Source organism: Falco punctatus (genome assembly GCF_963210335.1).
Source record: "Falco punctatus genome assembly, chromosome: 11".
NCBI classification, from domain to species: Eukaryota; Metazoa; Chordata; class Aves; order Falconiformes; family Falconidae; genus Falco; species Falco punctatus.
In genome coordinates this window covers 20,025,655-20,050,466 of record NC_137591.1, presented here as the reverse complement: position 1 = coordinate 20,050,466, position 24,812 = coordinate 20,025,655, and the positions used below count along the sequence as shown (strand labels likewise).

The 24,812-nt window shown below is 41.9% G+C and overlaps 1 protein-coding gene across 1 annotated transcript; it reads left to right on the top strand.

Annotated features, from left to right (window-relative positions):
• The first annotated feature begins 486 nt into the window (after nucleotides 1-486).
• CNN3 (calponin 3) lies at nucleotides 487-24,809 on the top strand. The gene is made up of 7 exons (XM_080407498.1): nucleotides 487-689; nucleotides 19,465-19,586; nucleotides 20,031-20,097; nucleotides 21,490-21,627; nucleotides 22,128-22,244; nucleotides 22,982-23,128; nucleotides 23,697-24,809. Exons 1-7 carry the CDS (start codon nucleotides 633-635, stop codon nucleotides 24,042-24,044), a joined length of 996 nt encoding a protein of 331 aa, XP_080263624.1. The 5' UTR covers nucleotides 487-632; the 3' UTR covers nucleotides 24,045-24,809.
• Nucleotides 24,810-24,812: the final 3 nt, after the last annotated feature.

Here is a 24,812-nt window from a genome sequence, read left to right as displayed (position 1 = left end):
GCCGGAGCCCCCGCTCCCGCACGGTCGGGGGCGGGCTGAGGGAACGCATCGCCCCGCGGCGGACAGCCACCGCCGGCCTCCCCGCTCCCCAGCCGCTCTGCCGGCGCTGTCATCCCGGCCCGGCGGGGGCTTCCCACCGCGCACCGGCAGCTCGCCGGCCGGGGGTCCCTCGGGAGCGGCCGGGCAGCGCCGGGCCGGGGCCGCCGGTCCCTCACTCAGACACCCACCCCCGCTCCCCGCGGGGGGGGGCGCATTCCGCGGCATCTGCCGGCGGCGGCCCTCGGTGGCAGCGGATTCCTTCCCGCTGACGTTCCCCCGCTCCGCCGCGCTCCGCTCCCCGCCCCGGCCGGACCCCCCGGGCGGCACCCGGCGGCGGGCGGGGCGGGGCCGGGCGGGGCCAGCGCCCCTCCCCCCGAGCGCGCGCGCCCCCCCCCCCAGGCGGGCCGGGAGGGGCCGCCGCAGCCCCGCGCCCCGATTGGCGCGCGGGCGGCCCCACGGCCGCGGGGAGGGCGGCGGGGCCGGGCCGTGAGGGAGGGACTAGAACTTTCCGCGGCCGCGGGCGGACTGTCGCCTCAGCCCGGAGCCGCCAGCGCCTGCGACCAGCGCCCCCAGGCAGCGGGGACACCGCCGACATGACCCACTTCAACAAGGGGCCCTCCTACGGGCTCTCCGCCGAGGTCAAGAACAAGGTACGGGCGGCGGCGGCGGCGGCGGCGCGGGGCTCGGCCGGGCTTTGTCTGCACCGGGCCGGCGGGGGCGCGGCGCGGCGCGAGGCTTGGCTGCCCCGGCGGGGGTGCGGGTGCGCGCCCGCCCCGCGCCGTGGCGGCACGAGAAGGACGCGGCCGCCGCCGGCCCCGGGACGGTGCTGTCCGCCGCCGCACCGCTCGGGAAACTTGCCGCCGCGGCGGGGAGCGGGCCCGTGTGCGGAGCCGCGATTCGCGCCGCGCCCCGCGCTGCCGCCCGGGCTGCACCTGCCCGCGCCGGCAGCCGTCGCACGGGACGTCCCGCTCGCCTCCGCGGGCGCCTCGCTCCCCTCTCGCCGGAGCCCCACGGCGTGCCGCGGCCGGCGGGGCGGTAGCGGAGGGCGCAGCCGGCCCGCGCCGAGCGGAGCGGATGAGGCGCGCGGCGCGTCGCGGCCCCCCGCGCGGCACATTCCAGCCGCATGACATCATGGGCACGGGCGGCGCGCGGCCAATCGGCGCGGGCCCCGCACAGGCCGCGCATTGTCTGCCCGGCACGGCCCCGCCCCGCCCCGCCCGGCGGGGGCACACAAAGGCGCGCGGGGGCGCCCGGCCGCGCGCTGGGGGGGGCGCCCTCGGGGTCCCCGGCCCGGGGGGGGCTCCCCCACCGATGGCCGGCGCGCGGCAGCACCGGTGCGTTGGTTCGGAACAGCAGCCGAGCCGCCGCTGCCCGGGGGACGGGCGCCTTCCCCGCGTTGCTGTGCTGAGTCGCTCTGACTTGTCTTTGCTTTTTCTCGTGTTCCGGGGAGCAAAAAGCGCTAGTGTTTGCGTCCTGTTACACAGGCTCGTTACCTTGCAGCGAGCAGTTACCCGGTAAGAGGAGAAAAACCTTTGCAATAAAAGTTACACCGGTAAACAAGTAGGGATAAGTTGGCGCACTGCATCATTATTCACAGCCTCAGATTCTAAACGTGGTGTTTAATAACTGGTTACTTCACGCACATGTCTGGTTTCAGGCTTCAGCAAATCCCGTTTTACTTGTGGCTGAGTAGAAGGGGGAAGAGGGAGGAAAAGTAGTTCACTTTAAACATCGTAATTTATGTAGAAGGTCTGAATTAGCATGTTGGTAGACCTTATAAAATACACTCTTACTTTCCTTACTGACTTTCTCAGGATGGTTGTGGGATTCTGCTGCAAAGTTTGATGACGTCATGTAACCAAATGTCTTCCAGAGCGATTGCTTCCAACATCTAAACCTAGTGATTTTACCTATACTATTACAATCTAAAAAAAAAAAAGGCAATCAAACATACGTTGAGTATTATTGTATCTGAATTAGGAAGCCAGTAAATACTCTCCTACTTTAAAAAATACTGACAGAAGCACGTAGGCTTAACAGTGATGCCTTTGTGGGAACAAGGTGGAAAGAAGTTCTTTGTTCTTTCTTTCAGTTTATTATTGTCATCAGCTTCCTTAGGGCCTCCTGAGAGGAACTGTTCCAAGCCCGTGTGTTAACAGAGTGTTTGAAACTGGTGTGTCTCACACCCTTATGCAAAGGGCCCTTCTACTTTATCTTGCTCGGTGTCTGTTATTTCACTCACTTGGTCTGCTTTCTTCAGTGCAAATGCTGCAGAGGGGTGGATGTTCTGTGGCAGCTTCAGTTTACTTGTATGCAGGCTTCTGCTGCAGTCCTTGGAAATGTCAGTGCAGCTGTGCCATAAAAAAATATTCAAATATGCCAGACAAATTAACTCATCTCCTTTAAAAAAAACAAGCAAACAACAACAAAGAAACCCCACCAACCAAGAATAAAAACTTCAGCAAAAGATACAGCTTTGAACTATGAGAACATTGCTCTTACTGTAGGAGATCAAATTTCAAAGCAATTATGTTACAGATAGATTGTGTACCTCCTATGTAGTATCTTGCATGGGTCTGTGCATTAGATATGTTTCTGTTTCTCTATAATCCTAGAGGATCCGAGAGTATTGTCTCGTTGTAAAGATCAGAAAATCCTTTTTCCAGATCCTTCTGTCTCATAAAGATTTGAAGAACAACATCTAGTTTCCAACTCTTGGTGGATCATTTTTGGTACTGATCTTAATCATGCTTTCTAAAACACTGACCTTTGTGCAAACTATTGTGTTACAGGTTGGTTGTTTTTTTTCTAATGTGGCATTGGTGTAGTTTTTGTAAGCAGCTGTGGTACTTCCCTGCTTGAATGATGGTGAATGTTAGATATCCTTGTTTGAAATGTTCAGTGCTAATCCCCAAGCAGTGTTTTTCTGCAGAAAACAGATGTGTTGATAGCTACACTGCCTGAGGGCCCAGCTGTGCTGGATAGAAAACTCTCTTGGTTTTGGTTTCTATTCTCTGTTTTCTCATGTGGCATTGTATTAATGTTCAGAGAGACCTTTTGTTTGCTATGGTATTTGAATAGATGAATATACCATGTCCTGATGCTTTATAAAAAAAAAAATGCTTCTTTGATATTCAGGATTCTGTCAAAGCTTAAAAATCTTTTAGTTTGGTGTTTTGGCTTTTTTTTTTTTCCTTTCATTTTCTTTTCCTTTCTTTTTTTTTTTCCTTGTTGAGGTTCCACCCTTCTTTTGTTTTGCTCCTTACCTTAGTTCACACGGATAAGGTGTCTGGTTCTATTATCGTTCTCTTTGCTCATTCCTGCAAAGAAAGGATGGAATTGGTGTACTGTTCCCAGCTGTAAGGAAACTTGTCTGCATGAGAAATGTGTAGGTAGTCAAACTAGTGTAATCCTTTTGAAGCTGATTCCCTGTTTACTTGAGATCACAGAAGATATTTGATCCAAAACAAATATTCAGTGAGGAGCCCTTTAAGCTGATTGAAATGAACAGTTTCTTATACAAGCAATAAATAATTTTCTTCTTAAGCAATTTCTGCAGTACATGAGGTCAGCATAGCTTGAGATGGTGACACAATCAGATAAAGCTACAAACTGATGTTATATTTGTCTCTTATTTACAACTGAGGTAGGTAAGAAATCAGCAGAAATTTCTGCTCTATTGTCTCACTGTGTAAGGTGTGGGAGCAAACTGGAATGCCGGGCAGGAGGAGGAGAGGTTCCAGTTCATTCAGCTGCTTCCTCATGACTCCACCCTTCCCATGGAAATGGTATTTGTATTGGGCAGGCATTTATCTTCTCCCTGCTCTTATGTTTGATGAACTGCCTGTTTCACCTTCATGCGAAAGGAAGGATCGGCGGAAACACGGTCTGTGTGGGGAGTTAAAGGTCCCACAGCCTTTGGCTATCTCGTGTCTTGACTCTAGTCTCTGACCTCCCTTCCATGCTATCCTCTGCTGGGAAGCTGGCACAGGCCAGTACTGTTTCCCAAAGTTTTTTTTAAAGACAGCAGAGTAACTGAGGCTAGTCTGTCCTTGCAGCTGGCACCCTGAAAGTGAAGTGGTAGCGACATGGGAAAGCAAGGGAAACAAACTTTCCAAACTGGAGGCTGTTAGACAAATGAAGCCTGTAAACAAAATATCTGCTATTTTGCAAGCGTGCAGGAGGGCAGCAGTACTTCCTGCTTTCCTTCCCGAGGGCAAATAGGGATTGATGAAGAATTGAAGTCTCTGTGAATAACGCTAACCAGTCCTAGGTATGATGATTGTGTTCCTCCTGAAACTGCCGAGGAGAAAATTATTGTGCTGTCTTTCACTTGCTACAGGCCAAATAAACAGAGTTAATTGCTTTGTCCAGAAATTACTCTTCTATGAGTATTCTTAACTGGGAACCAGATTCAAATAATTAACTTTCAGAATTTTTAATTAGTGGTTTAATAGCTAGATGAAGTTTTGGCTGCCTGTTGTCAGACTATTAGGGCCTCTCGTTCCTCTTTCTCACCCTTCCTTTCAGAACAGTAATAATACCTTTTTCCTTCTTAAAATGTAGCTGTTCCTACTCTATACTTGTTTTACCCTTCTGTACTCCCTGTAGGCTGGTTTCCTTTAGCAAACTTGTAGGTTTGCTCATTGAATTTTATGAACCTTAGGTAAGAATCCTTGCTGCTAATAAAGTGTATTTCTGTTAATGTTGTCTGAAATGATGTAATAAAAATAGAGATTGTGTTGGATAAAGGCAATGAAAACAGACTTTGAGAGCACAGGTGGATATCTTCTGTAATAATGACCGGCAGCATAGGATCTCTGCATTCCCATTCTCTTGTACGTAGATATATGTAGCTTTTAAAGAAATGGTATCTTTAATTTCCAAGTTTTGAATTAAATTCAGTGTTTAGTTTAAAATCAGCTTGCTTAACCTTTTCCATTATACAAATCTTCGGTTTGTTGATGGAGAATAAATTAAAAATCCTGTATTTTGGTGCTGTCAGAGATATTGTTAAAGGGAAATACACACTGAGATTTTACAAAGGGAATTCCAGAGGAAATAGCAGAAGGATTTTACAAAATCAAGCCTTAAACCTCAGTTTGCTCCAATTAATGGTTTCTGATAGTTGATCACAGCCAAGTCATTTACTGGCTAAATACCAGTTTCCATGTGCATAGCACTGAAACTTTTCTTTTTGTGTCCAATTTCTGTATTTTTTTTCCAAATAACTGTGAATTTTTTTCCAGCTGGATCCAGGCTTTAGTAACAGATCTGCAGTTCAAATGAACAACATAATAACTTTGTCTTTTATATTTATTGTCTTCCAGAAGTCTCTCAGTATGTTAATCTTCAAGCATCCTGTTGTGTTTTGTTTTTTTTTAATAGCAGTTTTCAAACTTCCTTTATGATTGTAATACACATAGGTGAATGAATTGCTGAGTGAAAACTTCTGCTATAGGTTTAGTTATGGAATCTATCAACCAGATGCACAGAATGCATTCAGTTTAAGAGAATAGTACTTCATGGTACAGTTTTGACAACTGAGTCATAGCAAAGTTGTCTACAAAACATAAATATGACAGTGGAATAACTCCATAGCTAAACTTACAATTATTCAGTGTTTGGCACAATAACTACATGTTATCTCTTAAAACACATTAGCGATATAAACAACGCAAACTTACATTTTCAGTAACTTGGGTTCAACAACGCTTCCTAGAACATGGACCTGCTGCATGCTTCCTGCCGCTTCGAAATCACGCAGTGTTTGTTTTCTGGGCAGAAGGCTCTTGGGCTTCTGAGCATGTGTTTGCTACCTTGATTGCAGAAAATGGAGTTCAGCCTTTTGCTGGAAATTTTGCAGAGGATTCTTTTTAAAGAAACCTAGTGAAACACTAGCTTTATTAAGCTGTAGTAAACTATTAATTTGTATTCTCCTGGCGTAAATTCCTGTGTGAAGGGTTCTTGTATTCATTGAGATGTGGTATTAATGCAGTAGCCTTAATCAATAGCTACATGTTTTGGTTAGGTTTTGTTTTTGAGAAAGATATTCCAGCAGTGGAGAACCTTAACTGCATTGTGTCCATTCATCTTCATCCTTTACTGTCTACCTCAGTATGTCTGTTCTACCTCACGTGTCTAATCCATTTTCCTCCTTCACTGTTACTATTTCAGGACACGTCTGTATCAGGTATAGGTTTCCAATTCTGTGGCTACTTCAGTAGAAGTATTAATACTACAGCAGTAATAAGTACACCTACTAACAGGTACAAACTGATGGTGGTGAAACCTATATAGCATTGAGTTGACTGTTCATACCTATGATAAATCTCTTTTTATGATAAGTAGAAGCAAGTAATTTGCCCTAGAAACACTTCCTTTGCCAGCAACTTGGATGTTAGCGCTTCAGCCATCTGCTTAAAGCCTCCTGTGTTTCAGCCAAGCACTGCCCATTCTGCGTGCTTGCCCAAGCCCACGGACAAGGAGAATTGCCTTCAGGAGCCCTTGCACAACCCCGCCAGGTAGACATACCCTGTATCCAGTTTCACTGGTCAGTAGTCCCCAAGTAGGTGAATTGAAACAGACCTGTGAAAGCGGCTGCCCTAGTGACGCCCAACAGTTGTTGCTGTAAACCACTGACACAGGAGTTAACTTCTTTTTCTCAATGGTCTAAATCCCCAGTAAACCTTGATATGTCATTGCCAAGTTGGCAGTTGTCTTTTGGAGTTCTCATGTGTCTCAAAACTGTCACTTGGAACAGTACACAGCCGTTTTTGAACTGCGAGACATATATCACTACCCCGTGTTAAGCCCTGTGCGAGGGATGTAATTTCCAGTTCTGTCTCCTGGCTTACACCACTTTTTCTAGAAGGAAGGTGATGAATGGCATGGCAAAGCCAGGATTAGCTACTGCTGCCTTATGAACATCAAAGCAGAGGTGGAGCACTGGACAGTCTGCTCCTGTGCACGTGTGAGGACAGCACGGACAGAAACTGCCAGTGCTGCTACCAGCAAAGCGTGGTGCCTAAACAGATTAAGAGTGAGGATGTTTGCAGTAAACTTCTGTTAACTTCTGTTATGTTTAACCTTAGAAAGCACACTGTGTCTGCACTTCCAAATTTAAAGTACTTTCTGAGAATTTACAAAATGTATTATAGTGACCTTGTTTCTCGTGGATTGATAAATGTTTAGTAAAACTTTTTCTGGTGATAGATAAACATATATAAACCTGCTGAGGTTAATGTTTAAGGATGTGGGGTAACTATCAAGTCTTGCATCCTTTACATGCAAGCTCAGAGTATACCTCCTATGGCCAGAACACCTCTGAAGCAAGCAGTTTGACAGTTGTGACAATTAAATGGGATTAGTAGTCTCAGAAAAGAAAAAAATCAATTTGTATTACAGTCATGCTTGCTTGTTTAAAATGTACAAATGAATGTGCTTTTGCTGTGGTTTCAGAGTTTGATTTGGTTTAAAATTTAGATAAAAATACCTATTATATTCCTGTTGCTGAGTCAATGCCCTTAAAAGACAGACAGATGGATGCATGCATGCATGCATTGTTTTGTGATAATGGCACATCAGTGATTTTTTTTTTACCTCAGCTTTTTTTGTATGAATTTGGAGGTGCTTTCTTGCCTCCAAATAATTTATAATTTGCCTTGAAGAATAAAGGATAGAAACTTCTTTGTACTCAGAATTGTTAACTTCTGTAGCTACATAACACCGTATACGCTGTGCATCTGACACATCCTTTTAAGGCAAACTTTGTAGAGATTCCCATCCCCTATGGAACTGTACAGGAAAGGCCTTCAGTAAAAATGGGCTTGAGGCCAGGACACGTAGGGCAATTTGAAACAGATTTTTTCTAAGTGAGATCATGTGAAAATCCTTCTTTTTTTCTTTAAGAGGGACTCTTGCTTAAAAATGCTTTCTGTAAGTATCTGATTCTAAACAACTGTTAACTTGTATAGCTATATTCAGCAGCAAATGCTCTCTTTTGGGTAAATATTTTGATTTTGCAGTAATGCCTCAGAGTAACTTATGTTGTTTCTGTTTAGTGGGATTGAATTACAGTGTATTTCTCAAAAGCAATTTTTACTTTCTTCAGGTGGGTGGTTCTTTGTTTGTCTTGTGTTTCTTTTTCTTAAAAAAACACAACCAAACAACTCCTCAACAAGCACCCCACCCCACTACCCCCCACAAACTAGTGCAGAATTTAGTAAGTATTAGGAGGGGAGACAATTAAACTCCTTGTTGCTCATATAAAACAGTCCCTTACCTGAAGCAGGTATGAATCTGGATGTATGAATTATAAAGACTTGAAGGCATAAGTCACGCTGGAGGAGCTGGCAGTAAGAGGAGACCATTGCAGCGAGGCGTGAAGTGCTGCTGTCACAGCTGTGGTCCAGTGCCCTGTTTGGACTCTCACCAAACCTCCTTACCCAGTCCCAGCAGCTAGGCCAGGCGAGCTGTAAGCCTTGGGAGCCTGAACTTGCTCTGGTCACTGATCCTCGCTCGCTCCTGGAAACTGGACTTTAACCATTCAGTGCCTTTACTGCTTCCCTTCCAAGTGTTGATCTGGTCTTCCAGGGTCTAAACAGGATTTTTCTTTGGGACTTTATTTAGTCAGACATCCTTTGGATGATAGAGTAATCCTTAAGAGTATAGTGAAGTGAAACTGTATGTGGCTTGTACATACAGCCTTTGGGACTTGAAACACCAGGTCTTTTCCTAGATTTGGGCAAAACCTAAATATTTCTGAAGTTCTTTGCTGTTCTGAAATGCTTTCATGAAGGTGGGTTCTGATCTACTGCAAGTCCTAGCTGGCTGAATTATAGATTGATTCTAAACAAATCATCCTACCTACCCTGCTTTGCATGTTTGGACCGTGACCCTTCCCAGAGTAAAACTGGATGTTACTACTATAAAAACGTTACTTTGCTTTCCTGCTAATAAAGTTTTCCTGTTATATTGCTTTCCTGTTTATATTTCCACTGCTACAGCCTCGTGTTTACGTAAGAGAGCATTATCTTAGTATTCCTGGTTTTGCTCAAATAAGAGTAATTTAATTCAAAAGTATTTTTCTGTTGTCCCTGATCAATTGACTTAAGTGCTAGAAGCCTTCCCCGCAAAAATTAAAGCATAACAGGCACATGCATTTGGGAAGGGATTTGGCTATATTCAGATGTTCATGGAAAGCCAGCTCTTACCTGCTGCTAGCATGGGCCCCACCAGAACGTTCCCCTTCAGTGCAGAGAGTGGACGAAGCACGAGTCAGAGCTCAGGCCAGCACACACCAAACAGAAGGATGCGCTGGAACAGGACCCGCACTGCAGCTCCTGTTGAGATTCCCACCGCCTGACCGGCCTGAGCTGCCACCGCTTTGGTTAACTTCGTAACGCTACGTGGGATCGGTTTGAAGTTACATTATATATCGTATCTGAATGTCAATGGTGTTAAGCCAATGAACCATGTATATAGTTCAGACACGTATCTAGTGTTCCAAGACTAAATGTTCTTTGCTTGTTTTTGCAAGAAGCTGTACCTTATCTTGCTGAGATCGCTGTATTAACCATGCCCCAATAAAAGCAAAAAGTAAAAGTAACTTTTTAAGAAAATAAGACTGTTGCTTTTTTCACTTGGTCTGTCTTGATAGCATCCTTTATCGTTAATAAAGGATGGTATGAAAAACTTTGTGATACGGAATGGTACTTCTATTTGGAAGAATCTAGCAGTTTTTAATAAAATTATCTTTAATGTTTAATGTCACAGCTTTTTTTTGTTAAAGAACTGGCCTTTGAATGGATAGAAAATAATTAGAACAAAAAAATAACGAACAGAGTTCAGTCAAGGCACCTGAGCATTTTGTTCGACTTGGAACCTTTAATTGAGGGTTGGGACCTCTCTCTCGCACCATTTGCAATACAGTATTGCCCACATGTTGCTGCCTGTGCATTTCAAACCTGCAATGAATTCAGGTGTGCAGTGTAACGAGACTACAGATTACCTTGTGGTATCCTGAGTTTCGAATACAGTATATATGTGCAGCCCCTACCCACCCCTAGCAGTGCTAACTGTTCTTTCTGCTCATGCTTAATAGTTGAAAAGCGTTGGTTTAGAAGTTACTAGTGGTTAATCAGAACCGCTTAAAGAGTTTTACTCTTTCCTACTTTAACAGTAGTACTTTCTTTTGTACTCATTATAAACCTTAGTATAGAAAGCTTATGCCTTGATTTCTACATAACTTAAACTACATTTTCATTAGACAAAGAGCTGAGCTAAAAGTTTGTATAATCATAAGAGGTTTTTTACAAAAATATCTGTCCAGCTGTCTGCTATGCAGATTTTATGATTTATGTAGAACTGTCTACAGGAGCTATGTAAATTTCAAATACTCCTCTTCATTTTCCTTAGACTTTCTTCAGTAATCTTGTAAATTTCAATGTAGGCCTTTAGATAGGGATATTATTACAAAATCAAGTAAATAGTTTCTAACGTGTTCATGGTCATCACTTTTTTTTTTTTTTAATCTATCACATGAACTGTAGATTGTATTTTTCTTATAACTCTTTTCATGTGGTTAAAGCACAACTTGCCAGGGGGACATATCCAAAATATTTTTGGATGATTCCTGGAATATAATCGACATTGTGCATCACCTACTGAACTTTAACCAGTCAGCAATATACCTGGGGAGGGAGGGGGTGAGGTGGAGGGCAGGGAGCAGCAGAAGCAGATTATGTTTCGTTGCATTCTTTGTGCTGAATGCATTCTTCCAATTTTTTTTTTTTTTTGGTGGTGGTAAAGCAAAACAATAGTGTGAAGCAGCTGATAGGCAAGATCTTCTAAAGCTTAGGGCATGAAATCTGTGTTTCTTGTGCTTCTGCTAAGAAAACTGGATATGGGTAAGATTACCTCAACCAGAAAAGCATGCTGTGTGTGAATTCAGAGACTGGATCTACTACCTGTATGAAAGATAAATCTAGGCAGACTTTGCTATCTAGTAGAAGCTAAGGAACTTCTCAGGAATTCACATCTTCCACCTAAATTACAAAAAATACAAGTTGAATCATTTTGTGCAAGGCTGCAGTGGCGGCAAGAATATTCTTGAGAGAAATCTGTGTTTTCCTTATGAATACTTATCGCAGGCACCTCAGTTAGCCTGTTCAGCTAGTGTGAAGTTCATAGAATTAAATCAGAGCAGGCTGACAGGCAACGATACAGGGTCAGAGCTGCTGGTGGGTAGCAGCGAGTGCCATTAACTGGGACATGCCCATTACCTGGGCTCCTGCCACATCATCTGGGTTGTTTTTCATTCAAGCCTATGCCGGGGATTGCAAGCAGCAGTGAGCAGTCAAGTGGCTGAGCTTATTGGGTGGGGGCAAAAGAGGCGTGAAAGCAGCAGAGTCTTGAGGCTGACCTTTGAAACAAGTGCTGAGAAAGCACAACGTGGACTGTGCCTTTGCTGGAGAGGCAGAGGGAATGGGCACTTTGAGTACCATTTAGCAAAGCTTGCATCAACGGACTTCAGTTTTCCTTTAAGCTAACTTTTTTTGAGAGGTACGTTTGTGTTACTAGTTAGCTGCTTGCTGCTGTAAAACATAATTCCTGCTTTTGGTGTGTGAAGAGGGGTTGAAGAGAAGAAAAAAGGTGTGGAGAAGCACTCTTGACTGAATAATGAGATTTTGTGGTCCTGTTCGGAAGGTGAAGTTGGAAGACTTGTCAACACAGCTGGCCTTGGGGAAAGGCTACAGAGTCACAATAGAGTTTGCTTGCGACATGACGTATTTTAAAAGCTGTTCTATTGGGAAGAGAAATAACTGAGCTTGAAAGAATCTATAATTTTCTGGATTGCTGCAGCAGCAATAGATCAGAAAAGTATTCTTGGAATGATACAGGGATCATTGATGTTAGTGTTTCTGTGTGCAGGCTCCACCTAGCCTTTGAGAACTACTGTTCCACCAAAGTTATAGTAGAAGTCATTACAGGAGATAATTATTGGGTTAGCACTAGGAAAACTAGATTATTTATAGATTTTGGGGGGTTTTGCTGTTTATGCAGCAGATTGTTCTGTTAGATTTTATTTTTTTACCCCCCACAGAAGAAGAGCAAATAGATGTCACTGAAGTCTGTCAGCACAGCAGGTTACCCACATTTTCAGCACGGCACTCCATGCTGTTTCAGAAGACATCATGCCGAGTGATGTCGGACCCTACCCAGATTCGCTGTGTCATATCAGAGCTATACTAGGGGCAAGTTTCAAAGCAAGGAGAATCTGTTCTCCTCGGGGAATAACAGGCTTTTGTGCATCAGATTGGATCAACGGTGTCTTAGCCGAAACAGCAATGGCTTCAAATAATATGCAGTGACTATTGCTGAAATAATGTTCTGCGAAAAAATTTAAACTGTTCAGCAATCTACAGAGTAAAGATACAGTGCGAAGGGACTCAATATCAAGAAGTATAATGTATAGTGGCAAGACCAGAAGGTGCTACAGTTGAAGTGGAAGCTGATGACTAAGGAGAACGGGAGTTCTAAGCCAGAAAACTGTGACTGACAAGAAATGATGAACAAGAAATATGAGAAAAACTGCGAGAACGGATTTGAAAGGGGGGGCAAGGGATTTGCAGTAGTACAGCTGCAGAAAATGAGAGGGAACCAGTATTCAGTCCAAGGGCAGGCGTACATCCAAGGTGCTGGTGCACTCTGAGGGAAGAGATGGTATCATTTGCTTCTTGAATAGTTTGCAGGCTGTCACAAAATCGTACTGGACAGCCAGGGAGTAGAACTCTTAGTTCTTCCAGCTTGCTGATCTGGCAACAAATGCCATGCATGACTACAGGTATCTTACTTGTAAGATGACTTGGAAACTTTGAGGCATGGCTTGTTCTTCAGAATTTCAACTGGCGCCAATGGGAAGAGTGCCAGGAATTTTGGATTAATGCTTATCCATCCGTCCTTTAAAGGTTGTAGCCTAAGTTTTGATTTACAGAGAAAACAGTGAGATGTTGGCAGGTTATCAATTATGCTATGCATAACAAAAAAAATACTGTTGAATATTAAGCCAAATGGATACAGCTGTAAAATTTTTGTGCTAAGTAGTGTAGTGGGATATAGTGAGTTCTTTGAATATTGACCTTAACACAGTGTGTTCTCTGCCTTTCTGTACAACAGTCCTTTATGACAGAAAAAAAATATATGTTCAAATACCAGGGCATACTTAATGGTGGCTTTCAGTTTTTGAAGTCCTTTCCTTAGGTTTTCATCTGGATTTTTAAATTCCCTTTACCTTTGGGTTTCTCGTACACAAACACGTCTCATCTGACGTTTGCTTTTGCATGCAGTCCTGGTCAACATACATGAGATTAGCAGGGAATTTTAATTTGTACTTATGATGAAAGCTGAAATGGCAAGAAGTTCCACTTGACAGTAACCTTGGTACCCTGTCACTCCTCCTTCTCACCCACTTTCAGTAAAAATCAAACCCTTGTGTTTTCCCACTGTCTTAGGTTCTCTGTCTCAACTTTAAGGGTATGCTATTTATTTATTCTGTGATTAAATAACCACTCTGCTGGCTGGCAGACAGAACTGTTCTGCAGAAAAATACTGATAATGTCCTTGTCAGTCTCCCTCACCTCTAAAGCTGAAGATTAGATATGTACAATAATCTATTTACAACACCATAGAATTTTAACCAGGAAGTTTTAACTTGGTTGTATAATTAAAAAAAAAAATCTAGAAACTCTTTCTTCCTGCTCACTAGAGAACACTTACCGTTCTGTGCCTTTTTCTTGGTCATTCACATAACCAGTAAGCTCTTAGCACATTTTTGGCCCAGATGTTTTGCTGTGTACATTTTATATGTGAGATCCAGAACTGCGTTCTGCAACAGCAGTGATGAACAGAATGGGGCAGCTCAGGTGCCAGTGGCTGGAATTCTGGCGAATAATAAGGGACTGGCTGTGTAGTCTGCCTCACTCCCACTTCTGAGGAGTCAGGGCTTCCAAGGGCTTCTGCCTTGATACCAGGAGATAATGATGCTTTCATCTTTCCCCATACTATCATAAAGCCTTAAAAAGGGGAGGAGAAAGATCTCATCACAAACTAGTGCTAAGCAAATGATACAGACCTATCAGCAGTGATGTCTTTGGCCTCTGCAAGGCAAATTGTTTCTGAGGGTAGTACTTATTTCAATGCAAAGGATGTTTGTAGGCACCACTGAAGCCATAAAGGTTCAGTTTCACTCGGTTCCAAGTTGATAAAAGGTTGGTGAAAATATACATAACCCTCTTCATATACTGTCATGGAGTAAAGTCCTGGCTATTTGTCTTGCTGTACATGGCCCTGTACTTTGCTTACCTTGGAGAACAGCGACATACAACATATTTTGCTGCGCTTTTATGTGTATATAAATCTTAGGTTTTGTTGACAAACACAGTGCCTACGATAGTTGTTCGCTTGCTTTGACAAGCACATGCTTTTATTGTTAAAACTTTTGACCAGATACTAGTTTCTTCAGATGGTTACTAGTACTTTAAATTTAGTGTGCTGCACGTTGAAACATTTGACCCCTGCTGTGGAGGCATAAAGCCTGAAGCTTTAGTCAAGTTTCATCAGAACTAAGAAGTACCAGCTGTTACGGCATGATGGGTAACTTCAGAAGTTTTATCTTTTATACCTGCTTTTCAACTAAGTTTTCTGTTTGTTAGTCCCAGTGACTTAGAAAAAGCTATGCAGCACGCTTTCTTGCAATACTGTTACAGTATTTTTCCAGAGCAGCAGCAATATAGACAGCTGAACTCTTAAAGTGGAGATTTGGCATATGTGTAGCCCTTAGTGTACATTGTGTACTGTGTAATTTGGAAAAGATTAGTATAAAAGGACAATTGAAAGTCCATATGATATCATTTATGGTGTGAAATACTGTTTAACATCATCACTCAAACTTAACATGCTACAAGCACACTGAGTAACTTCAAGGGACACAGACAGATCATTAAAGTTGGCCAGCAGAACTTCATTTGTTTCCAGGAATCCATACACTTGATAAAACCAGCGATGATTGCTGTTCTTGTGGGACGGATGGAGGGAGAGTTTTTACACTGCAAGAGGTCCCAGACAGGAAAGTCCTATGTGAACAGGACGAGATGGGAGAATCAGGGCTGCAGTTGCCAGAAGAATCAAGTTTAACCCAGGGATTCTAGCCTGAGGCATACTTTGGCATAAATGTATGTACATCAGCTTGTAATAGGCAAGTATTACAAACGCCTACTCTTCTCCTTTTCCTCCCACAACCTTAGATCACTTATAATTTTGACCAGTTGTATAAACTTCAGTTTCCTTTCAAAGATATTTCTATTAAATCTCTATCTCAAAGTAGCATTTACAACTTTATGTATCTTTCAAGATTTGTCAGAACAAAGACGTCAACAGTTAGCTTACTGCTATCTGTTTTTAAACTTGTATAAAATGTTTATATCCATTGCTACAATTTAATCTTTTTTAGTGTTCTGAAACTAGTTTTTTTCATGGCACTATGTATACTTTGAATGAAGCTGCTTAGCTACCGCTTTCATCTTTAGTAGATGATGTTTTCTTTTGCTGTGGACTTGTAAGACTTAAGTATCTTCTATGAAAGTTCAGTACTTAAAAAGGATCAAATGTTGGCACGTTGATTAGTAGTAATGGAAAAAGCCTTTTTTTTTTTTTTTTCATTTATATCAAAGCTTCCAGCTTCCCCTTTAGATGTCTATCAGAGTTGTTCCAGTTTTCCTTTGATTGCTATGTGGAAAATATGAAGTATTCACTAACTTAGTGTTACATAACTTCTGGTTGTGCCATTGGGAGTAAGAGAGGTAAGAGTTCAGAGCAAGTATAATGCCTTGCTCCTGGTAGCACATGATCTGTCACTGTCCCTGTTTAACCCCTTCTTGTCACATGTTTAAAACCAGATTCTAAAGTTTTCACGCCTCTAGCTTTTCAGGTAGATTAAGTATAATTTTCAAAGAAACTATCACCACTCTTCACTTTCTGTAACCTAGTTTCCCAACAGGTCAGCAATCAAAACAAAAACTTTACCATACTTAAGGCAAACCACACAGTAGTGAAGACAATTTTGAAAACTAGCAGATCTAGTAGTAATGCTTTTAGTGGCAATAACACAAGTTTCCTCACATGTATAAGCATTTTTATTTCTTATCTTTAGATAAGCATGTAGTGATACTCCAAGTTTATTTAAAACCTTTTGAAAAACTCAAGATTTGAACACATGGCAAAGTACTCCAACATAAAGTAAATATTTTTCAGGAGAAGTGATAAAATTCCATCTGACTACTTCTCCAAGCTATGGGGGCAGCAATTCATGTGGAAGGCACTTAGTATTAAGTGAGGAAAAATTTTGCCATTTTTTTCCCCTTTATGTGCTTGCCAAGAAAGATTAAAATAGCCACACTTGCAGAAGTCTTTAGGGTTCTGGCTCTTATTGGCTTCCATATTTACTTACTTTTTTTTTTTTTTTTTAATATGGGGAGGGAAGAGATAGTGTGATCTTTAAAATTTCTCTCTTGGTGGCATGATCACAGACTCAATTTCCTCTTAAAAAAAAAAAAAATCATTACCAGTGCTTAAAAACAAATTTTTAGAAAAATAAGTTGTAGAAAGACAAGTACAGTTGTATTTCAGACAATTCCAACTGCAGCATAGCTAAACCATGACTTAGAATAGTTAAGCTACACTGAAACAGAAACTGCCTGAATTTTCAGAAAGCATAATGTTCGTACATTTCTAACTAACAAATTGCAGAAGAGATAAGCTTAAATCCCTCTGTGTATTCACATGCATCTTAGAATGGTGATTTTAATGTAGTGTGAACTGTCAACGTAAAAACAACCAGCCCAAATTGTCTGCTGTCATCTAACTGGACTATCACAACATACAGAGTTCTGGCCTTCCTACAAATCCTGTTGTTTCAATTGAAGTGGTGTACAGAAGTACATTACCTACTCTATGTCTTGTCTGTCCACGTAACTTAAAATTTTGTGGGTGAGACCACTTTCATAAGATCTCTGTAGGTTCTCGAATGTGCAAGAGAAGTCTGATGCTATGTTTCAGTCTTTCGGGATTTTTCTTCTTGCACAGATACTTTCACACATAATAATAACTGACTTTGTTGTGTCTGAGATTGCAGCTTTTCTATGAGTTTAAACAAGCTAGGTGAGTTCTGCCAAAAGTTACTGGGGAGACAGATTTCAGGCTGCGATCACATAAGCCTTGTTTCCATAGGAAATAAAAATACTCACGAAAAGTAGTTTGTAAGCTAATCACCAGGTTAGGAAGGAGAAAGATAACCAACTTCCCCATACACCATTTTCAAGATCTTACCCTTTTTGATAGCCTCTCAAAAAAGGGGCTTTACTATCATTACTGTCACTATAAATGAAGAATGTCGTTGTGTTGGTTGCTTCTGGCTGCTAAACTTAAGGAAGGTGTAAGAGGGCTGTCTGTCACCCAAGAGACAAAATGAACTTCCTCTGGCTTTTCCAGTTTGCTTCTCATCTTAGCTATCTAATATCCAAAAGGTGTGATTACAAAAAAACCCATGACATTTTCCTTACACTAGGCAGGATTACGTGAGCTTTTTTTCCTTTTTTCTTCAATGAGAAGAGGGCTGTCTTGATTCTTTTAGACCAGCTTTGGTCTGGGCACCAAGGTGCTTGTCATCTTGTGCACAATATCGCACTAAATTTTACACCTTAACCCAGAGCTGAATAAGGGACTGGGTTAGGCCGTTGTCCTGATCTGTAACTAAGGCGCCATAGCACCACCATTCCAAATAGTCTAAGGAAAATAAGTATTATTCAGGCAAGGTTTTGAAGTAAAGCCAGAGATACAGGAATTTTCCATTCTCCTTATAAGAAAAATTAAGGGAACAGAATACTGTAATTTTAAGTTTGGTCAGTCTGGAGTTGGGAATTACTGACACTAGCCAAAACACAGCAGTTGCCTCTACCCAAGTAATTCAGATAGGTTGAAATTATAATCTCCTGCAGTATAAATAGCTGCTAATATTTGGCCTTTCTGGGCTGAAGTCTGTGACTATATGTAAAAACTCTGAAATTTACATTTTGGTCTGAATGTGAATGCCTTTACATGCGTTTCTTGTTAGGAATTTATTTGCAAGCGACTGATGGTAGCTGAGCTGATTTTCTATCGGTTAGAAAAGTACATTCTGTGCTTGCCTGTCAGGTTTCTCACAGTAGCTCCCTCGTCCCCCGTCTTGCTCGCTGACCCATGCGGGACAACTTTTAATGAAGGTGGAAAAGCGTTGCCAACCTCCCTGCCAGTGGAGGTTATTTATGCCATAAAATCTTGTGCTCAGATAACTTGTTTTGTCTGTAGAAAAAGTAGCAATGCTGTTGGCGATATAATCCCCTTTCTCCCCCTCGCCAGCGTGGATAAGTATTGCGAAGGTAACAGCTTTAGTCTGAAGGAGGTTTGAGTTGCTTCTGTGTGTCTTCAGGGGAGGGCCGCGAAGGGCAGAGTGCAGCATGAACCCGATTAGCTGCCGGCATCGTTAAAGTTTACTGGGTTTAAGCATTCTGTTCACACGCGTTGGTTTCTAGCATCTGAAGTGTAAACTGACACACCAAGTAGTGAAGTCTGAACATACAGAAAAGGAGTTTTTAACTTGCCTTGCTAGCAGCTGTGGGTCTCTGATGCATTTAACTTCAAAGATCATTGCAGGTTTTCTCTCTTTGCAATTAAGACATGAGATCACAGTTTATTCTGTTAAGTCTTCCAGCAAGGACAAAGAAAAGAAATAGCAGGCATACTAAAGCTGAAGTTTTAAAAAGCCACACACGCAACTCCCAGAATCTCCAGCGAGAGAACTCTTAATGTTGTAGCAACAAGGGCAAAACTTACTCTGTCATCTCCATTAATCACAATCTAGCTAAAAAAGCAAACCCACTGTAATCTTCAGCTTAATAACTTCAAATCTATTATAAAAGTTCCCATGTAGAAATCTACATCTGAGCTATAGTACTGACGGCATGGCAATTCAGAACTCTTTTTCACTTTTTTAATTCTTGCTGAAGTATAACTTGGGTAGAATAGTTTTTCAAAAAAGTCATTGTTCCTCTGCCACTGTCAAAAGACTATTTGCAAACTCCAACAATTCCTATAGTAGGAGGAACTGTTGAACGCTTCACAGCACTATTTGCAAATAAACATTTGGAAAAGCCATAAACATTATAGTAGAAGGGATAAAAGACCTATATTTGTACTCTGATATTTAAAATCCATCAACAACATTACTGGATAAATGCTATAGCATACTCTTCAAAATGGATTTGTGTGTGGGGGTGGGGAAGAGTTGCAATTTTCTTTTGTGAAGTAACTTTACAACTGCTTGTGTTACAGATTGCCTTGAAATATGACCCCCAGATAGAAGAAGACCTGCGTAACTGGATAGAAGAGGTGACAGGGCTGAGCATTGGTGCAAACTTTCAACTGGGATTAAAAGATGGCATAATCTTATGCGAGTAAGCATTTATTAAGTAACCTTATTTTTAGCACCTTTCAACTTCTGAGGAACTAAAGAGGGACTTTCTGAAGACTTCCTTTCAAACACATCAACAATAATAGTCAGACAGCTGACAGTAGGGTGGGAGACAGCTTCTTAGAAATTGGAAAAGAATGAAAACTTCAATCTCCTTTATATTTCAAAGATTTCTAAATGTGTCTAAATTTAATGGAAAAGCTCTTTTCTGTAATAATCAAATGGCACACAAAAGTTCTTACAGTCTGTTAGACTTGTTAGACCTGAGATCTGAGCTAGGTACTCTGTATAAACCAAAAAAACTAACAGTTTTGATGAAACTAATGCAACTAATAAAGCATGAGTGAAAGTATTATGTAATGCCTGCACAGATGGTATAAGGATGAGATTTATTGTTTAAGCATTTCCCTTTTTTTCACCTCCCCAGGCTTATAAATAAGCTGCAGCCAGGATCAGTGAAGAAAATTAATCAATCAAAACTAAATTGGCACCAGGTAAAACAAAAAAAAAAATCCCCAAAACTACACCTCTAACCCCTCCAACCCCCCAAACAGTTCTTTTGTTCTGTATTAACAAATTTGCTGTGAATATGGTACACCTTAAATCTTAATAGCACCAAGTTTTGTATGTGATAGGTACACAAGAGCTGAGGATGCTGTGTACATGAACCGTGGTTAACAGAAAGAACTACAGCTGAGATGGCTTATAAATGGCAGTTGAGTCTACATATTTAGCAGTAGCGCCTTAGCTGTTAGGTGAAATTTCAGATGGAAAACCAACATAGAGCTCTATAGTGAGGCCTTTTTTCAAGTTTAAAAAAAGCCGTTAACTTTTTTATTAAATCACAACTGGAGTTTTCCATCCAGGCAGTAATGCAGGGTGTTAGGTCAACAGCTTGCCTGTACCTGGACATCGCTGTATGAAGTGTCTTCCTGAGAAAGCAGCTGGAGAGGATGGGGAGGGAAAGGACCTGAACAGTCTCAGGAGATGTGGTTGTGTAACAGAACTCAGAAAACAATATGGTGCAAACTACAGTATGTATTTTATTTCAGTATATCTAGATTTGCTTTCTTACGAGTGCTCTGTTGAGCACTTCCCCCCTGCCCAGGGACTATCAAAGGAAACATACATTTAGAACAAGCTGTGGAAGGGTTGCTGGTTGGAGTTGACTGCCTTTACTGTTGCTAGGTCTAGCTTAATAGTGCTGTATCAGCCTCTTGGTTTTATTGGCATTGAAGACTTCTAAATACAGTGGAGGGTTGTGTTGTTGTTTCTTTTTAAAGGTTTAATACCTCCAAAGGCTCCAGAAGGAAAGATGAGATTCAGCTCCATATTGCTTTCTAATTTCTACAGCGCAGTACTAAAAGGTGCTAATAAACCCCAAAAGCTTACTTGAATTTGTGCTAGGAGGTGAGCAACAAAATGCCTTCAAACCAAGTTAAATGTTCATACTATCCACATAGTTATGTCTTTATTTTACTCAAAATTATCAGTTGCTCAAGTCAAATGCCATGAATGCTATGTCAGATTTTGCAGTTTGAAGCAGATTTTAGATCAGGAGTTCTTTTGGAAGGGAGGTAGTTGAGGCAGTTTTGTCATCAAAGCCCCCTCTAACAAAGTATGTGATACTGATGGAGAGATGCCAGGCTAGATAAATCTTTAGATTGATTTCTGGAGTCAGTATTAAAACTAATAAAAAAAAATAATCTCAGACTTCCTACCAGTCACTCAGCCATGTGAGCTGTGATGTCCATTTTGCACAAGGCAAAGAACTTGCGTAGAACAAGCAAAACTAACAAAGGAACCAACACCAGAAAGCATTAAAATTACTTAGTTTCTGAATTGAAACACTGACTAGAAAACTGGCTTTTTTTGTTTCTGTTTAGCTGGAGAACATTGGGAATTTTATCAAAGCCATCCAACTCTATGGCATGAAGCCACATGACATTTTTGAAGCAAATGATCTTTTTGAAAACGGAAATATGACTCAAGTACAGACTACTCTAGTGGCGCTAGCAGGTCTGGTAAGTATTTGTACCACTGGAATTGGCACAAATCCACATGCCAGTCCAGGTGCACTCTTACCACTCATGTAAATACCGAGAGCAGCTTGCAGCCTGTCAGGAAGGGATAGATACCGCTGTGCCTCTGAGATACTGCAGAGCTGGCACTTCAGAGGGCTGTGTCCTACCGCATGCCTCCAGGGAAGGTTTGGAGTTCAGAGTTAGGGATCTTGGCTGCAGACGGCCTTGCTCCGGAGCTACATGTGCATTCACAGAATCTGGGAGGCTCACAGGAGAGCTCTGATCCTGCTGACAAAGATACTTGGGTAGCTTTGGAGTGTCACCTTCAAATGGGACAGGGAGCCGTTACCTTCTTTCACCCCTGACAGAATTCCTCATGAGACATAAAGCTGCTTGTAGCATCACTTGAGAGCTCAGAGTCAGAGCCATAAAGCCAGTGTTCCAGTAGCAGAAAATATATTTTAAACACTGAATACTCTATTTTCCCTCTCCCTAAATAGGCAAAAACTAAAGGTTTTCATACTACAATTGATATTGGTGTCAAATATGCAGAGAAACAAGCACGAAGTTTTGATGCAGGAAAACTAAAAGCTGGTCAAAGTGTAATTGGCCTGCAGGTAAGTATGAAATTCAAGTTTGCAGTTAATCTGTTATATTTGAGAACAACTTTCTTGTTTTGATTAACTGATATCTTGTTTGTGCAAAACCAGCTGCAGAATTACCATATATTGTTGTTATGGAAGGAGGTGTGAGGTTTTAATTCTTGTAAGCAGCTGACTGCTTTATAAGCTCAAGTGGCTGCCTGGAAGGTTTTTCTGTTAGTTTTAAATCTGTAGTAAGAGTGGTAAGGAGGAAAGGAACAGCTAATATTAGCATGTCACCTCTGTCCTCTAAAGTGGTTTTAAAGTAGGAGTCTTTGGATAGCTGAGCTCCTTATATGGTAGGAGCTTTATTTCTCTCCACTTTCCTTAATAGCCATAAAAGCCAAAATAACTAGTATAAAATCTTAAAATTCCTGTGGTGGAGAAGTTGTGGCAGTGCAGTTGGATCATTACTGTTCAAGGTACAAGTTAATTACTACATTTTGACGCATACATCCGTTCTAATTACAGTGCAGTTGGGCAGATGCCAGTCACTGAAATGCCTTAGGATGACAGTTGCCTTTTGAAGCTCAGTGTGGAGAAAGGGTAATTTATTACAGGTGGTGGTCAAGCTACAAGCAAATTACATGCACTGTAATTACTTTTTCCATCAGCCATCACAGTTACCAACTGTATTTGTTTCCTTAGACTGTGCTTGCTGTACAAATAAAAATCGCTTTTTCTGTCCACCTCTTCCTTCCCCTGTGATAAAGATGGGCACCAACAAGTGTGCCAGTCAGGCAGGCATGACTGCTTATGGAACGAGAAGACACCTCTATGATCCAAAAATGCAAACCGACAAGCCATTTGACCAGACGACAATTAGCCTACAGATGGGCACTAACAAAGGAGCCAGCCAGGTAAGCAGGACCGCGTGTGACACCGGTAGAGCAGATACACCTCTCAGCCGGCAGAGCCGGGCGGGACGGGAGAGCTGCGAATGGCGCACAGTAGCGGAATCTCAAACTGGCAGCAGCGAGAGGGTGCAGTTCAGCTGTGCTTTTACTCTGTAATGGAAGAACTTTAATTTCTTATCGCTCACCAGTGTGTTCTGTGCCGAGTATCTTAAGGCATAAGAATGACCCGGTGCTTCTAGAATTTCCATCTAGCTGCGTTATACCAGAAGAAAACAGTAACTTCATTTCAAGTACTAACTAGAGAGAGGCAAAAAAAGAAATTGCTTCCTGGGCTCTACCTCAGTGTGAACACTTAGTATATTATGTCCAAAAAGGAAATTAAACTGGACCTTTCTGCAAGGACTTTCTTTTGTGATTTATCTTACTAGGAAAGACTTGCTGCTGTGCTGTTTTGTTATTCATTTTCTACTGTCTAGCTCTCCCAGCAAGGTGTTCTAGTTATAATCATAAATCCAGTACTAATCACAGCTCCTGACCTTCTTACTGAACCTCTACAATCCTGTTTTATTAGGCTGGTATGCTGGCACCAGGTACCAGAAGAGACATCTACGATCAGAAGCACATATTACAACCTGTGGATAACTCAACTATTTCATTACAAATGGGTACCAACAAAGTAGCTTCACAGAAGGGAATGAGTGTGTATGGGCTTGGACGGCAAGTGTATGACCCCAAGTACTGTGCTGCACCAACAGAACCTGTCATTCATAACGGCAGCCAAGGAACAGGAACTAACGGGTCAGAAATCAGCGATAGCGATTATCAGGCAGAATACCCAGATGACTATCACGGAGAGTACCAAGATGACTATCAAAGAGATTACCATGGTCAGTACAGTGACCAGGGCATTGATTATTAGCTTTGCATCGAAAGTTCAGTATTAGTGCATTATTTTATTCAGTAAGAACGAAACTAGCCTTGTGGAATTGTTACCTGTCTCTCCTACACACTATGCTTAATGTACCTGAAGAAATATTGCCTTACATACATTCCTTTTTCCTTTCTCTACCCTTTCCCTGTCTAGTTGCCTTTAGTGCTGTAACACTTGTAGTCTACAGCATAAACAATAACTGCATATGAAGTAAAAGGAATACTGTGAAAGGGGGAGTGCTCTTGTACAGCCAGGTCGTCTGATAAGGAGCTATGCATTCTCACAATCTCTACTTAAGTAGGTATTTACATACCACATTAAGCCTTCATTTTACATATTTACAGCTTTTCTGTTTTACAGATGAGACAAAAGAATTTCATGCTTAAAGTTAAATGTGGTCTTTGCCAATTAAATCTAAGACATCACATTAGTGGTTTAAGTATCATTACTACGTTTCTAAGGTATTGTTTGCTAATGGTAAGTCCTGCATTAGACCTAAGTGCGCATCTGTGATTGTGTATCCATTCCATTATCAACACTGACCAAACTTAGAAATAGTTGTCTTACTAAAAAGGGAGCTTGTACAAAGTCTTGAGCCAACAGAAGTCCCATGATTGATGGTGCATTCACCTTTTATTGTGCCATAATATATCCATGTAGAAACGCTTTTTCTTCCTTGAACTGTATTTATTGCCACACTTCTCAAACTGATCCCAGTGTATTTTTATAAATAAATATTTTTTCTTAAAGGTATGT